This window comes from Daphnia pulicaria, chromosome 6, assembly GCF_021234035.1.
Source record: "Daphnia pulicaria isolate SC F1-1A chromosome 6, SC_F0-13Bv2, whole genome shotgun sequence".
In the NCBI taxonomy this organism is placed as follows: domain Eukaryota; kingdom Metazoa; phylum Arthropoda; class Branchiopoda; order Diplostraca; family Daphniidae; genus Daphnia; species Daphnia pulicaria.
The window spans coordinates 4,048,364-4,064,154 of NC_060918.1; the positions used below are offsets into that span (position 1 = coordinate 4,048,364).

The 15,791-nt window shown below is 39.9% G+C and overlaps 1 protein-coding gene across 1 annotated transcript; it reads right to left on the reverse strand.

The window, feature by feature from the left end:
• Positions 1 to 4,029: 4,029 nt before the first annotated feature.
• Positions 4,030 to 5,675, reverse strand: LOC124342447 (ankyrin-repeat domain containing transcription coregulator asaA-like). Its single transcript, XM_046795437.1, has 2 exons — positions 4,752 to 5,675; positions 4,030 to 4,669 (listed from the first exon to the last, which is right to left on the reverse strand). The coding sequence occupies exons 1-2, from the start codon at positions 5,373 to 5,375 to the stop codon at positions 4,550 to 4,552; spliced, it is 744 nt and encodes a 247-aa protein (XP_046651393.1). The 5' UTR covers positions 5,376 to 5,675; the 3' UTR covers positions 4,030 to 4,549.
• Positions 5,676 to 15,791: the final 10,116 nt, after the last annotated feature.

Genomic DNA, 15,791 nt, shown 5'->3' on the forward strand with positions numbered 1-15,791 from the left:
CAAATAAGACGATCGATTTTTAATCGAATCGAAATAATACATATAACCAATTGCAATAATTCTGACTGAAGGTTTCGATCTAATCCATTTGTACTTTTTTTGGGATAATCTCCAAAGAACTTGGTGTGTCTCTCTATAAGAATGTTGTATAGTCTGGGCGACCTTGATTTAATTAAGGCCCCTGGCAGCTCCCTCATCAGCAAGGCTAATTGATCCTCCTTTACAAGAGAGTTGGAAAAGCAAGTCCCCCCACGAAAACTTTCCAAAAAGAAAGACGAAGAAGAAGCCGCTATTCGAAACAATATAACCGTGTAGCCAATGGATGAAATGACAGACTAATTGCGCTCCTCCACCTCTCCTCTTTGGCCGTTGTCTAATGAGCTATAAAAACCAACCCTCTCTCTCTCTTTCCAGTTCTTCTTCTATATACCTTTTAATCCTTTCCGTGTATATGCGTGTATACATACACGCCGTACAGGTTCATGACAACTCCGCCAGCACCGCGACCTCCTTTGTACATATATTGTGTTCTCTCTGCTCTATTGAAAGTGAAATTACAATATTGTCAATGGTGTGCGTGGCCTGTAGTAGACGAGATACCAGTTCCCACACTATACATAGCTGTATACATACATACATAATACCCATCTTGAATAATAATATCGGTTGTCAAACTGATCATCACTGAACGTGTTGCAGTTGTTACATAATGTGTGTAAGCCGAGAGGAGCTGGTTTCTTCGGCGGCGCATATTTTAATGATAATGAAATGGAGTTGACGTCACGACTCGGAGTTTTCTCATCAACGGTGGTGGTTTGATAGTATGATTCAGATGTATAATGGGGAGCGCAATTAGGGTTTAATCTGAGCTCATTACGTGTAAATATTATATAGAGCGACTATTATTTAAGCGCCAACCGTTCAAGCGGGGGTTGGACGATGATGAGGAGCTAATAGCCGTGCACTGATTGAGTTATTTCAGCCCTCTTGAACATTACATGATTCAAAAGACAATCTTTTCCACCATGTCTTCCAATTATCTCCGCCCTGGTTGATTTGATTGTAGATACTTTTTTTTTTATATATAGATGCTGCTTATAATTTCGACCATTAAATTCAAATTTACATGTATGAGAACGAAAAGTCACATCTAGAGTGTATTATAACTTAATACAATCCCGCAAACAAACGTGACTCTGTTTTCCCCCTTTCCATGTCAAATTGGCCTCAATTATTGCGCGTGATTTATAAAACTGGCCATCATGGACCATGGACACGATGAAAACGAATTTTTGATTGTGTGCTAGATGTGAGAATATATGTTGGCCACCATCACCGTACACAGTATATCAAATTGGTTGAGTGTGTAGTGTGACCAGCGGCGATCGACTTAATTATTCTCTGCATAATATATAGTTTAAGCGATTATTCTCATATAGCTCAATCAAAAGGGCGAAGAAATTGATTTACGTGGCCCAGCACACATTCTTCATGGAGTTCCTCCGGAATGCTCAATTCATATCTGACGCAAGAAGGTGGGCCGGTCGGCTGTCCAGCAGTTGTTGTGTTGGGAGGAGAATCAATGGCACTATGGAATGCCAGGCTCGCATATGGCCGCAGGACTATCTGTAGGAACTTTATAGGAGAATGACGAGTTGGAATGGCTTTTCTTAATATTTTTAAACCGAAAAAAAAGAATACAAGAATGAAGAAACCATCAACAGGCCGAAGAAAGTATTTTTATTTTTTCGCTCTGTGCTGTGTGGAAGCTGTCCACTTTGATAGATTAGCTGCTTCTTCTTCTTCTTCTTCTTGGCTACTTCAGATGCAACCCCCCTCCTACTTTTACCCCCCCTTGCTCTCTCTCTCACCCATAGAGAGTCTCTCTGGGCAATTTCAGGTAGCCAACCATTCTTCTTCTTCTTCGTAGAGAGAATATTCTCCTGTGAGCTAGTTACATCCACCGTAGTTGTTTCATACTGTACATGTAGCAGCTATGCGCCGAGTTCAAATACAACATTGAACTTCCTGCCTATTGAAAGAAAAAAAAGGAAAAGAATGTTTCTCGATGGCCTTGGAACGGTACCGCTGTACAACCACCACCTCCATTGAGAATAGGAGAAATAAATCTTTTTAAAAAGAAGAAGTTTGCCAATGGTTTTCCTTCTTATCTGGCCAGCAGCAATATAATGATGAGATGGAATGATTCTTGTAATGTGTTCCGACCCATGCCCATGAATAGACATAAAACCCCCGCCATCACTGGTGCAGGTATAATATGGACCGGTTTTTCAATTGAATCGATACTTGTGTACAAATGCAACTCATTTTTACAGATATATATTTAATGCTGTGAGAGGTGTCAACAGCATTCCTCGGCGTCTATCTCGAATTCACTGGGAAAAGGAGCAAAGTCATCTTGGATTATAATCGCAAAGATAACCGAAAATTTCATGTCGAGGGGGGGGGGAGAAGAGATCAAATTAAAACGGTGTGAGATGTTTTTTCAGGTTAGTGGGTGGTATCTTTTTTAAAAAAGGAAAATAAAGAGTCCTATAACAGCAGTTGGAAAAGAGGACAGACAGGTTGAAGGCATCTGGTGACTGCACACAAACTCCATCGTCTCTCTACCTATACCTAGAAGACCCCCTGAATAAAAAAAATACACGTTCAAAAAGGAGGGGGGATATATAATCATCATCACGGCTGGAAGATGGAAGAAGCTCCCCTCACCGATTTTTCCTTTTTTTCTTCTTTCCAGTCGGCAGCGCATTCCTCGATAATTTGCTTCCACCTTTTTTCTTCTCTCCAAACTCCAAAGAAGACAAAAAGGTGTAGGCATATCCCATCTGATGTAACTCTGCAATCAGCGCCAGGAGAGAGGACAATCCCAGCAGTTAAACGCAGAGTTCTAATTTTTTTTTAAAACGGCCGTTTTCGTATGCAAATTTGTTTTGATCCTTTAAGTAACGCGACTTTTTCAATCATTTCAAACTTTCACCGCGTTCGAGCCCAAACAGAAGTCGAAAGAGACAAATGGGCGACCCCTCCTCCAACTCTCGAGTGCGGTAACAGCGTGAGAAGACGACACGACTATATAGTGAAAAAGCGAAAGAGATATTTTAAACAGCAATTGAACGGGTTTCACTGCACGTCTCGTCTCAAAAAGATCTAGAAACGATAAACCCAAATCATCATCATCTCCTCTTCTTCTTCTTCTTTTTTTTTTAAATAATAAAATGAAAAAAAGACGAACAACAAGCGGCACTGCCGAGCTCCTAATAGGAGCTGCTGCACAGAGAGAAAGGCAACCAGGCACAATGTGAACTCTTCTCTTCTCTTGTGTGTCTCGGATAATAAAACTTGGGGATTGACTCTCTCTCGGATCGTGTTGCATATGGCAGCTCAAAGAAGAGCTTCTCTGTGGGCCCCAGCCATCCAGACAGACAGACACACAGGGCCACATCATTGAAGAGTAACATGAGAAGATTTTGGCAGCAGCACTAGCAGCAGCAGAGAAAACCAAGATGGCCGCACCTCTTCCTCTTGACTTTTTCCTTTTTTTAGCGCCCCTCGACGTGTTTCGACGTTGGTTGGATTTTTCTTTTAAGCCGGCCACCACAAAATTCTTTTTTCAGACAAGTTTCACTTTAACGTGTCCAATTACCATCGTCTTCTTCTTCTTCTCTGGCCGGCCACTCGGCGGGGAAATGAAAGCGAACGAGGTCAGCGTGACAACATTTTTTCGTCCTGCCTGGCTGGCAAGAAGTGGATGACATTTGATTGTTAAAGTTTACAATGAGCTTTTTATTTCAGCCACAATCACATGTGTAGAAGGTACTGTACAAGAGCAACACACAAATAATAATTAAAAAAGTTTAAAAAAAAGAGAATGAGGACGTCATGAGACAACAAAAAGAAACCATCAAGAAATGATACACAAGAAAAAGCCAAAGAAAATGGTGGAATTTCCAGATATAAGAGAGAGAAAGAGAAAAGACTCGTATTTTACAAGAACAAAGAACTGTGTTTTTATATGGGCGATTCTATTCGAATCCAAGGCTTTGCTGTTGTTCTGTGCGAACTGTGTGTGTGTGTGCGGTATTCCATCTTGCACGAATTTTTGTTTTTCAACGACCAAATAATAAGACTCGGCATTCAAACTCGGATGTATAACACAGATACAATCCCACACCACACACACACGGCACACACAAATTTCACTATGAGAGAGCTAAGACGCCGTGATGATGGGTTAAACACTCCGCGATATTGGAGGCCTGACACATACACGACGTCAGCTCGATATAACATTATTTCCGAGTTTTTCAATTCAACCATTTTTAATAATAAGAAGAAGAAGAAGCCCAGTGAGAAAAAATCACAGTGACTCGGATTCCCTCCCCCCAAAATAAACAGACACATCCCAAAAAACGGCCGATCCGGTTGTCTTGCAACTAATATTTGACTTGTGACATTGGGATCAGCCGGATCGAAGACGGGCGGTGAGGGGGGAAGAAGAATCCAGCGAGAGGCGGTTTCGTCTTGATTACCTCCGCGTGAGAGACAGGAGGTAAAGTGCAACCTCGTGGTAGCCGCTGTGTGCGGCCAAGTGCAGTGGACTCCATCCTTCCCGGTTGGCTAATTCCGGATCGGCTCCGTAACGAACCTGTTAACAAAAAAGGAAAAGAAAAATGTCGTTAGATTAAATTGGACCACGTGGTGATTGGAAATGTGTTCAGGAGACTTACGAGTAATTTGACTGTGTCCAGATTGCCTTGCCGGCAGGATCGGTGCAATGGCGAATCGCCTTCTTGTCCCAAAATGTTGACGTGGGTGGCACTCTTGGCCAGCAAGTGGCGCAGCTGGACTTGATCTTCCCGCTGGACAGCCTCGATCAGCACCTCGCTCATCTCCTTGTGATTGCTCGAATTGGACACGTGCAATTTGCTGCAAGTGCCCGAAGGGGTGGTGGTGGTGGTGTTATTCCGGTTGTAGGGACCGGAACTCCGCCGGTTGGATGATCGCTCGCTCCACAGGCCGCGATCGTCGCGAAACCACCGCACACTTTTGCAACTGTTGTAGTAGGGATTGCTGCTGTTGGACCACGGAGTCGAGTAGGTGGAGTTGTTGGTGGAGTGGTTGTTGATGTTGCAGAGGCTTTCTGCCGGACTAGGAGGCGACGAGGTGACGGGCGAGTTGACGCAAGTCGAGAAGGAGCTATCCGTTGGATCGTCGTCGCCATTGAGGCGGCTGCTGTCGTAGGGCGAACTGGCCTCGGCACTCGAAATGCTCATCGGCGAACTGGCCGTCGACGAACTCTCGTCCAATTCAGACTCGGATAATCCGCCAGGTGAATAATGGCGGTGGTCCATCTCGGCTCCAGACAAAAACAAAACGGCAACAATCAAAATTGGAATGTGGTCGCCAAATCTCTCACTCGGATTCACCAATCACCACTCAACATCATCCACTTTTCTTTCTTTAATTTGATCAAAGTGTTGCAGATGACACGGGGAAAATGGGAGAAATAGAAATAAATAACGTTGGTAGATTTCACAGAGCACACACACACAATAAGTGGAAGAGCTCTTCAATAACGGAGCGTTGCTTTCAATGGCGAAGTGGCTGGAGAACTCTGAATAACGTCCACCACACGCCGAGGGGGACTCTGCTGCTGCACTGCTGCTCGCTCTCACAACGCACCGGCTTTTTGAAACCAGCATGAGGGGTGTGGCCAAAATGGTCGACAAGCCTATCGCACCGCCATCTAGCGGTAGTCGGCCGAATCATGTACAACAGAGCCAATTCTATTTAGGCTAAAAACCGGCTTTGCAACAAACATTTATAACAATTTGGTTAGTTAAAGTAAGCCTAGCATTGAAATTAAAATTAAATTATGAATTGAAAACCTTCAAATTGCATCAAATTGCGTGTTGAGGGCAAGTGTGAAATCCAACACGGCGATCAACCGCCAGCCAGAATGCTAATCAAACGGTAAAAATCTAATGTGGGCCGATGACGAATTCAGCACGGCCGCAGTTCATATCGCCTTGGCCCCGAAACTTTTGCACACACACCTGAACGTGTGTGATATTCCGTCACTTCGATCAATAAATGGTAATAATGACTTTTCTTTTTCCCCTTATTATTCAATATGGGCCACAAAGGTAGGTGTGTGTGTGTGTGCATTATAAATGCTAAGGGTTGTTGCAGAAGAAGAAGAAAAAGTCTATGCAGCCGTCGTGGGAAAATGAAGCAGGGATTTTCTCTCTCTCTCTTCAAATCCCATACCCGTCCTCTTATTTTTATGTTTTTTTTTTCTTTTTTTTTGTTCGGGACTCTTCTCACAAATCGGGTCGGAATGGCCCGTCTTCGTTTTGGGTTTCAGACCGCTCTTTTTTTTCTTCTTTCCTAAATTCGTTATGGTGCCGCACTGAACAAACCAGCCTCTTATATTCTTTTCTTTTTTTTTTTTTCTTTGGCCTTTTGGAAGGAGAAGGAGGAGGGATTCAATCAGCCGAATCTTTGACCATCTTTGTCATTCTACTATCATCTCTTTTGCCCAGCCTTCCGGCGGGCCAGCAGCGGCGGGTCCAATTATAAAAAAGAGACGAAAAGCGAAGAAAATAAAAAAGGTGACCAGCACACACACACTCGGTTTTACCTATACATATATATATACTGTGCTGCTGCCCAGCATCAGCGAAGCGGAGGAGCGGCATCGGAGAAAAAGGTGCCGGCCGGCCCGGCTCATTAAGGTGACTACAATTTCTAAGTTTTTTTTTCTTTTTCTTTTTCTTTCTTTCTTTTCTATAGAAACTTTGTTCACCATTAACATCCCTCCTCCTCCTCCTCGAAAAAAGGTCCAGTTACTACTTGATCCCGCGCGCTGCTGGCCAGCAACTAACAAGGAAAAAAGAAGAAGAAAAATGCCCGAGAACACACAACAGCACAAAACAGACAAGAAGAAGAATAGAAAAAGAAAAAACCTCTGCACATCCTCTTATGTTTTTCTTTCCCATCAACCAACCAAACCAACCCCCCCGACCGTTTAAATATACCTGCATAATGAGCGATTTACACTCTCGGAGCGCGGAGAGATAATTGCCCTATGCGAAGAAGAGGATTTATATCTTTTTTCTTCTTCTTCTTCTTCTTCTTCCTTTTTATCCTCCTTGTATGGCCGACCATTTAAGCTGTGAATTCATCAGCTTCAAATAAGTATCGGTTTTCTCAAGGAAACAAATATTATAAGACGAGAAGAAATCTGAAAGATAAACGATCGCCCAGCAGACTATACCTTATACATTGATTTGGCTAAAGGCCCATTTAAGAAAAAGCGGAAGATTCTTATCCGGAATAAAAAGTCGGTTATAAAAGATATCAATCTCTCGAAACGGCCGAGTTTCACATCGCGGCGGTTCATCTTGCATGTTCATACAAAGATCGTGATCGTTATTTTCCAAACTTGTTCCAAGTCTTCTACTATATGACAATCTTTGCTAGTGCCAAAAACGAGATGGCAATTTTTGATTAAAAATTTCGTTTTCTTCAATCGAAATAGGCGAAATCAAATGTTGGTATATTTTTGTAACATTTCCCACCGTGGTCCATCTCCTTTGTTATGCTTACGTATCAATAGATGTGTAGATACACACACGATAGGGAATAATATTGTTTGTCAGAGGCTTTTTATTATTGGAATTCGTCGACGGATAGAGGACGATATAGTCCGAGGATTGAGCCGAAAAAGTTATCGATGGTCGAACAATGAAAAAAGTTTCCCTTCTTCATTCTCTTATTCCTCACTCTCTCTCTCTCTCTCATGTTTTGAGCCTCCTTTATTTTTTCCAGTCAAAGACTCAAAGCGTATAGCCTACATCTATCCGGTAGAAATATATATTTGCTGTTGAGTGTGGGAATAAGATATTTAACAAGCCTACTACTATTGATCAAAATGCTGTGGTTTTCTCCTCTATCTCAGCTAGAGAAGCACATAGTCGGCACAGCACTATTTCTCAGCAATGTTGTTTCCTATAGTTCCTAGTTCATTTCAATGATTCACACGGGGCAAATAATGGCGCTTTGCTACTTCGGCGTTTTCTCGTTTCCCAAAAGCCGAATAATATCTAGTCGACGAGTTTTACCTGTGAGAATTCACAATTGACACAGTCGAGGATGTGAGAGCAACAGTTAATCGAAATGGACTTGGTTCTTTCTTTCTTCTATATACTAGCAGCAGCAGATGAAACATAGATGTATAAACTGAAATTAAAAAATCCCCGACCCAAAAAGTAGATCGTATGAGAGAAACACTTCGTGAGAATACAAGAAATAAAAAGAAAAAAATAACGTGAATTGGTGAGATAACACCAGCACCAAGCCGTTTGGACATGTTTCCTTCGGGATAAATTGTTCGCATAGCATTTCTTTGTATTGTCAGATTTATTGAAAGAACCGGAGAAATCTTCTCTCTCTCTCTCCCTGGTGAAAAAACAAAAAAAAACCAACAAAAGAAAAGCAAGAAAAAACAACAGTTCTTTTTTTGTGACGTATCGAATCGGGTGGGAACTGTAGACAGACACACTTTATTACAAACACCTTTTGTGTTTAGTTAGTTTACAAGAGAGCAAACAACAAAATAATATACTGGCGCGCTCATGTCTAGAGTCTAGACACAACTGCTGGATAAAATGGCATAAATCAAATATATTTTCTTGCTGTACATATTTTGTTTGCCTCTCTCGTCTATAAATATTCCAGGAAATCCTCGTCATAAAAAAACAACTGGGTTCCGTTCTGAATTGTTTTATTAAGACATAGCACCGACAAAGTAGTGCAAAACTGGATTGCCTTCAAATCTATATACTTTTCGCTAAATTTTCTTCAAGCAATTTGATCTAACAGTACACCGAACTACAAACAAGCATATCTAAAAAAAAAAGATTTGACCAATTTTCATCAGGTCTCTCCATCCATCCAAATTGTTTGCGTAATTCTCGGATAATTGATGCGGGATTTATCGCCCTATAAATAATGTTGATATCATTTCCATTTGTTATTATTATTTTTTCTTTGCGTTGCACTGAGCTGTATTTTTTGTTACATCTTATAGAAATAATAATATCACCAATCAAAAGAAAATAAGTGAGATTAAGCCGATGATGGATTCTGGAATGCCCCTCTTTTCTTGTTCAACACACACCACCGATCAAGTGGAACACACGCGTTATTATCTCATAAATGGGCGGGGAGTGATTCATCATGCATAGGATTATACACAGTCAACCGCGATTTGTTCGAATCCATCACATCGACGAGTCATAATAAATTGTTACGTATTGACAAGAAGAAATAGATAATACACAAACAGGGCTATGCTAAGAGCCTTTTTAATTGATCGCAAACAACACGTTTCAGGTCGCGACCCGCACTCTTTCATAATCATTTTCGGCGTTTTAAAAAAACCGCCCTTTGTTTCTATTTTTCTTTTTTCCCCTAAGGTGCCGTGACCAAGTCACAAAAGCAGTTATATTATAGTGCATCAACTAGCTACAAAGTGATTAAAACCAGTTTTCATTTTATAGAAGATGGCCCGCAATCTGCACTATAGATGGACGACTAATTTAGACGGACGACACATATCGAATCAATTTCGATAATACGCATCAAACATTAATTGTTCGTGTCAAAGTAAAAATTGATAGTCATTAGCTTTTATATTCTAGATGATCCACATAAGAGTACAGCGTGGCTTTTGGGTTGTAATATTTGTTTCCATGAAAATCGGAACAGGAAGAATAAATGTTATTAGTCCAATATTCTCAGGTAGAGTAGAGTAACGTGCGAGAGTAGTCACTCTGTTTTTTTCTCGCCGCTACTGATTCATGGGAAACGGTGCGAGGCGCCCTGGTATATAAGCTATAGTGCCGTGTCCGTGTGAATATTTCAAATCTTTCGGGCTTTTGTCGTCGTCAGCAGCACTCCGCGTCGCACCGTCTATAGTGTGTACACACATACAAGAGAGTCTTGGCTCGGGAAATGTTGCGCCGTTCTCACCGAAATTTTTGTGAAGAAAAAAAAGAAAAAGAGAAAAAAGAACCGAAAATCTCTCACCATTCTCGCTCGCTCTCCTCCCTTTTCCTTCTGTTGTCACTGCTGATGCAAGGCCATCACAATTTATTGCATTCATAATAAGGTTTTCTGACTTTGCCACTTCTTTGATGTGATACTTTTTTTTTATTTTTTCGAATCGCTGCCGTTTCTTTGCGAAAATCAAATTGACTCGGGGAAATTACCGTCGTCAAATAACGTAACTTTCTAATTTTCGAATGAAACTGTATTTTTGTCAATATCGGTACATGTATAGAAAGAAGGAAAACTTGGAGAGTAGTTTTATGACGTACAAATGCTTGCGCATCTGCTGCTCTTTTGTTTTATATGTGTTGGCTGATATTATAAAGCCGGAGACGAGGTTACCTGGGTACGTTTGCGATCGGCGAAATGTGCGGAAATCAACCTGAAAAGTCATAAAAATGGATGAGAGGGCATACGGTGCGCGCGAGAGCGGCACCGCACCTTTGGCTTTAGCTCTATCAAAAGGACAACAACATTCGGATTCACTTTTTGAGGATTGGGTGAGACTGTGTGACTCCCCTTGAATCATATCCGACGACCCAATCCCATTTATTTTTATTTATTTATATACACGCATATTTTTTGAGAGGGGAGAGAGAGAGCTATATATATACAATAGTACAGTATATATATACCATATAAGACAAATCTTTGTATACCTGGGCACTGTCATAAGTTTACATCGATCCCGCCGATTTTTATGGGATGCGATTTTGTCTTTTTTTTCAAACGGTTTTTCTTCTTTTTCGTTCCAATTCCAACGTCATTTTCCCACGGCGCGGTGTTTTTGGTAGCCGATAAAGTTATACTGTAACTAATGTTTTCATTAAAGATAAGCGGTCAATACAGAGAGGGTCACACACAGCAATTTGATATTGTGTTCGCGCAAATTTCAGTTTCATTTCAGGCGCAGTTGAATGTCTAACATCGGAGCATTGCAGCATCGCGGCATTATAATTTTCTGATGGTAATCTGCGGTGAGCTTTCAAACGTCTCCAACTATTCAGCTGGGGCAAATAGTTTGGTCTCAACTATGCGGAATGGAATGGCTCTTCATTCAAGAATGTCTTGAAATATCACCGCATTATATTTTATCCAATGTTTTTTCCCTGACATTTTATCTACACTAAATAACACAGATTTTCGTGAAATGGTACAGTGGGAAAATTTTTGACAAATATTTATTAAAGAAAAGAATTTATTCGTTTTTTTTTAGTCGAAAAACTGGGATTTTACAAAAATTAGACAACATTCTATTTTGAAAAATCATGTGTCTTGTATAGCTTTATTTCTTTGCACTTAGTGGATGGTTTCGTAATCTTTCACGCTATTACTATTATTACATATAAAGCAGCCAGCCAATATTACTAGTTGTGAAAAATAATTTAATTCTCTATTGGCTATGAGTGACCATTTCTTCTATTATTTCAGAATTCCGTAATAATAACATCAAATTGGCAGACGAGAGCCAAAGCTGAGAAAGTTTCAAACATTATTCAGTCGCGTTTCAATTGAACACTAAATTAGAATGCTCAGTCATCGGCATCGCGGGCAGGAAAAGTTCCACGGGAAAAAGTTCCACGTCTAATGGCAGATGCGAGAACTACACACACACACACAAGTGAGAAGAAGTTACTGTGCATGCAAGATTGTATAATCAACTGTCCGAAAAGAGCTCCTCCGTATATATAGATGGTTGATAGCTGTTGTAGGTGAGTGTAAAAGTGTGGGATCTTTGAGTGCCTGAAAACATTAGTATTTTTTTTTCTTCTTGAATATACGTTGTGTGTGTGTGTGTAATATATTTACGAAGAAGAGGATAGATGTGTATACTGTAACTTTGCGGGAAATACACACACACACACACACTCGGGATACCTAACCATGTGAAATTCGAGATGCCATTACCGTGAGATTTCGAGTCGCTCGTTCTTTCTTATTTCTTTTTTTTTTCTCTCGGTAATCTCCCAATGATGACGACTTGTACATGTACTCGCGAGTCCAGCTTTCAGACTTTGTACACGTGTATTTCCTGGAGGGAGGGATGAGAGAAATTTCGTTCCCGTTCTCATCGATGAGACTCTCTAACATTATATATATATCTAGACCTTTTTCTTTTTCTTTTTTCCTCCACAACTCACCATCTTTCTGACTGGCTCACAGAAATTACCTGAAACATATCACACACACAGCTCAGATAGTGTGCACTGCGCGTCACACTCATTAGATTATTGCGACAGTTGTACTTGATTAGAAAAAAACTCGGGTTTTATAGCCAAATTTTGGATTGAATTGATTTACAGCTTTATTTCCCGTTGTAAGATCTAGCTAATAAGTAAGTAATATCCTATTTTATGATGAATCTTCTAGATTAAAAAAAAATTCTACCGCATTAACAAAAAAATATTTTTGAGACCTTAGAAATAGGACGTTTTGTATTTTTTTTAAGTGTGTCGCGATACCCATGGATCGTACAATAGCCAACAGTCCTTATTTTCTCCGTTAGTCACGCTGGAAGAAAAAAAAAGTATTTTATTTTTTGTTATCGGAGCCAAGCCTCCTCCTCAGGAAATCCCCTGAGACGAGTTTCTTTTATAACTAAACATCTTTGAACACACAATCGCATCCGGAATGAGAAAAAAGAAGAAAAAAATTTCAAACAATATTTCCTTTTCTTGTGTATAATAGATCCCCCCAGCTCTCTCTCTCTCGTCTCTTCAAAGATTATCTTTCTTCTTCAATGAATATATGCGGCTAACGAAAAGAAATTCCACCCTGGGCTGCTCGCTGTTGCTGTCGTCGCTCTTTCCTTCTCCCCTTTTGATGCCGTTCAATTCATCACACGTATCCCTATATGATTTCAAAGGCCAAGTGTGTTCAGCACTTTTTCAAGTGTCAGATTATAAGTAGACAATATAACACCCGACTTAACATTCCGCGGTTGATCGGCATTGCATTTTAAGTTGACGACATTTTAGTCGACGCTATACAAAACCCGTTAATATAAAACTTCCGAGGGACTATAGAGCTCTTTAAAATGTCACTGATGCGCTCACCACCAGAGCCAGAGATCTATAAGAACAAGAAACATCTAATAGTATTTAAGAAAAGACTAATGACAAAATGGGAAACAATTAAACGAATTAAACTACTAAATTAATCAAAGTATTAGCCTATAAGAAGATAAGAAGAATGCCCGCCCTACAAGTCAGTTATACTTTGGAATATCTGAAATTCCAGGCGTACGGGCAAAGCGCAAAAGCTATATAGACATTCCCGCGACAAAAGGCAACTCTCTAAAGCGAGATAAGTCGAATATTTATTATGTGGGAACATGTAGCGGAAAAATCCTGATTGACATCGAGCCGAAAGGTTTGACAGCAGCCAGCCACGCTCTATAAATATATACAAGAGACAAAATAGAAATGGGTGTGTACAACACACACACTGAATAAGAAAGAAAAAAAGACACAAAAACGCGCATATCGACAATTTTCAAATTTTCAAGAAGCGATGGTAAAGGCGGATAAAAAATAAAAACGAGAGAAAAGGATTTTTCAAATATCATTTTCTGTATAGACACTCCATCCAGCGCAACTATGATGGCGACGTGAACAAATTCCAGGCGCAAGTGTGTGTGTGTGTGAATTCCGCCGCTGAGAAGTTTTCATTTTTTTTCTCAGATCTGTCCTTGCGGTGTTATGTGTATATTTCTCAGAGCATCTAATGCTGCTGGTGGGAACACGAATGGAAAAAAGAAGAAGCTGGGAATGAACCAAGACCTTGGGCCAGTCTGGAAAAAGAGGGTGAGCTCAACATATTACTCTGAGCTGCGCGGATCAATTCAGCAGGACAAACCACGAAACCACCACCCACTTGAACAACAACAACCAAAAAACGAGGGTTCTTTGTGAGCCATCAGGGTCAACAGTGTAATGCTGTCCGACAAACAAGTGGCTGTCACATTCTATAATGACAAAAAAACAATGTGCCAAAATTCTAAAAACCCTAATCCGCACATTTTCACTTGTTTTCGTTAGATTATTTAAAAAAAAATAAGCTGGTAATAACGTTATCGCACCGCTCTGCTAATAACGAAAGACTTCCGAAAATCAATTAACCGACGATAGTTGTTAAAACATGAATATGTTTTCTTTATTTGTTTCTAAATTGTTATAGCGAAATAACAGTTGTTGTTTGATTTTTCCACCATTGCGCGATATTTATTCCTTTTGTTTTTATTCCATCACCCATTGACGGAGAATAATAATGTAAACGACAATTGGTCGCGTTAAAAAGTTCACTAGAGCTCCTTGTGAATGGGAACACACGTTGATGGGCAGAGAGATATAATAGGACAAGCTAAAATAAGTTTTATTTTTTCCCATGGGCGAACATTTCAGCGTAACTTGTCGACATGGTTGTGTGGCTGTGTGTGAATATTAGCGAGGCGTCTCATCGGAAAGCCTCTACGAGAGGATATGGGGGGAAAAAGATCCGTGGGAAAACCTCAGGGGGAAAAAAAGGGAGGGAGGTTCAAACAGGGTACGGCAAAAAGAGCGCCGTGTTTGAACAGGTTATCCGATCTTTATCAGCAGTTTCCCTTTTGAATTTGTAACTGCTCTTCGACAGACTGTTCATTTGGCCGTTGTTTTACTATACCGAAAATATACTAACTGCAGATTACATTTGTTAAAATTGAATGTTGAACAACATCTTTATTTTAAGTTTTTTTTTCCCGGCAATATGACTGACTTAAAATTGAAAGATTAAAAAAAAAATTCGTGATCCACTTTAATTAATTCTTCAACGAAGAATTTAATTACTGATTAGTGATCACACATGTAAGTGTGTTCCACTTTTAGGCGATAAGCCGCATGCAGTAATAATATAGGGAAATTGTCAGAAAATTATTTCTGTCAATAATGGTTATTATTAAAATGATTTTACTAACCAAAGAAAAATCTATATTAAGTAAATAACGATACGTGCCAAGCGTTCTTTAATGCAAAAAGGAGTTGATGTCCTATTTCCAGTATCAACTTCAGGGAAGGAATAATCAGTGTTGCACTCCGGTGCTGATTCAACTTATCTAGTCTTTATGATTTTTTTTCATTATTTTTTAACCCAAAATATTACAGTGGTTCATTATAAGCCTATAAAATTATCAGAAATCGAATTAAAAATAGTTAGAATTAAATTACGTAAAAAAATAGCGTGTTCAAGGATTTGAACCACTGACAAAAGGAACTTTGATATTTACTCAGGCGAGAAATGTAGTCAATAATGCTCACTTCCTTTATACATTTAACACAAGGATATAGCGAAATGGCTATTATCCCATGTATATATATCGAATATATATAACGCGGTCATTGACCATTGAGGGAGGGAACATTTAGTAATACTACAACATTCATCTACATTCATACTATCAAATTATACTTTCATGAAACCGACGCCTTAACTACTACACCGTGAGCGCTTTATTAGTATGTATGTTGTAGATCTATTTGATTTTGCATTTCGCCTTTCCATTTTCTGGACCTCTGTGGGAAATCAAAGAAATAGCCTTTTAACGCTATAAAATGAGAAATTGAAAAAGATTCTCGATTCAAAAATCGAAACAACTAAAAAATCGATACAGAACT

Excerpts from the sequence above, each read along its gene's own strand:
- LOC124342447 (XM_046795437.1), bottom strand. The coding sequence starts at position 5,375 with ATGGACCACCGCCATTATTCACCTGGCGGATTATCCGAGTCTGAATTG. Across the intron at positions 4,670-4,751 it reads TGGACACAGTCAAATTACTC|GTTCGTTACGGAGCCGATCC; the intron begins GTAAGTCTCCTG and ends TTTTGTTAACAG.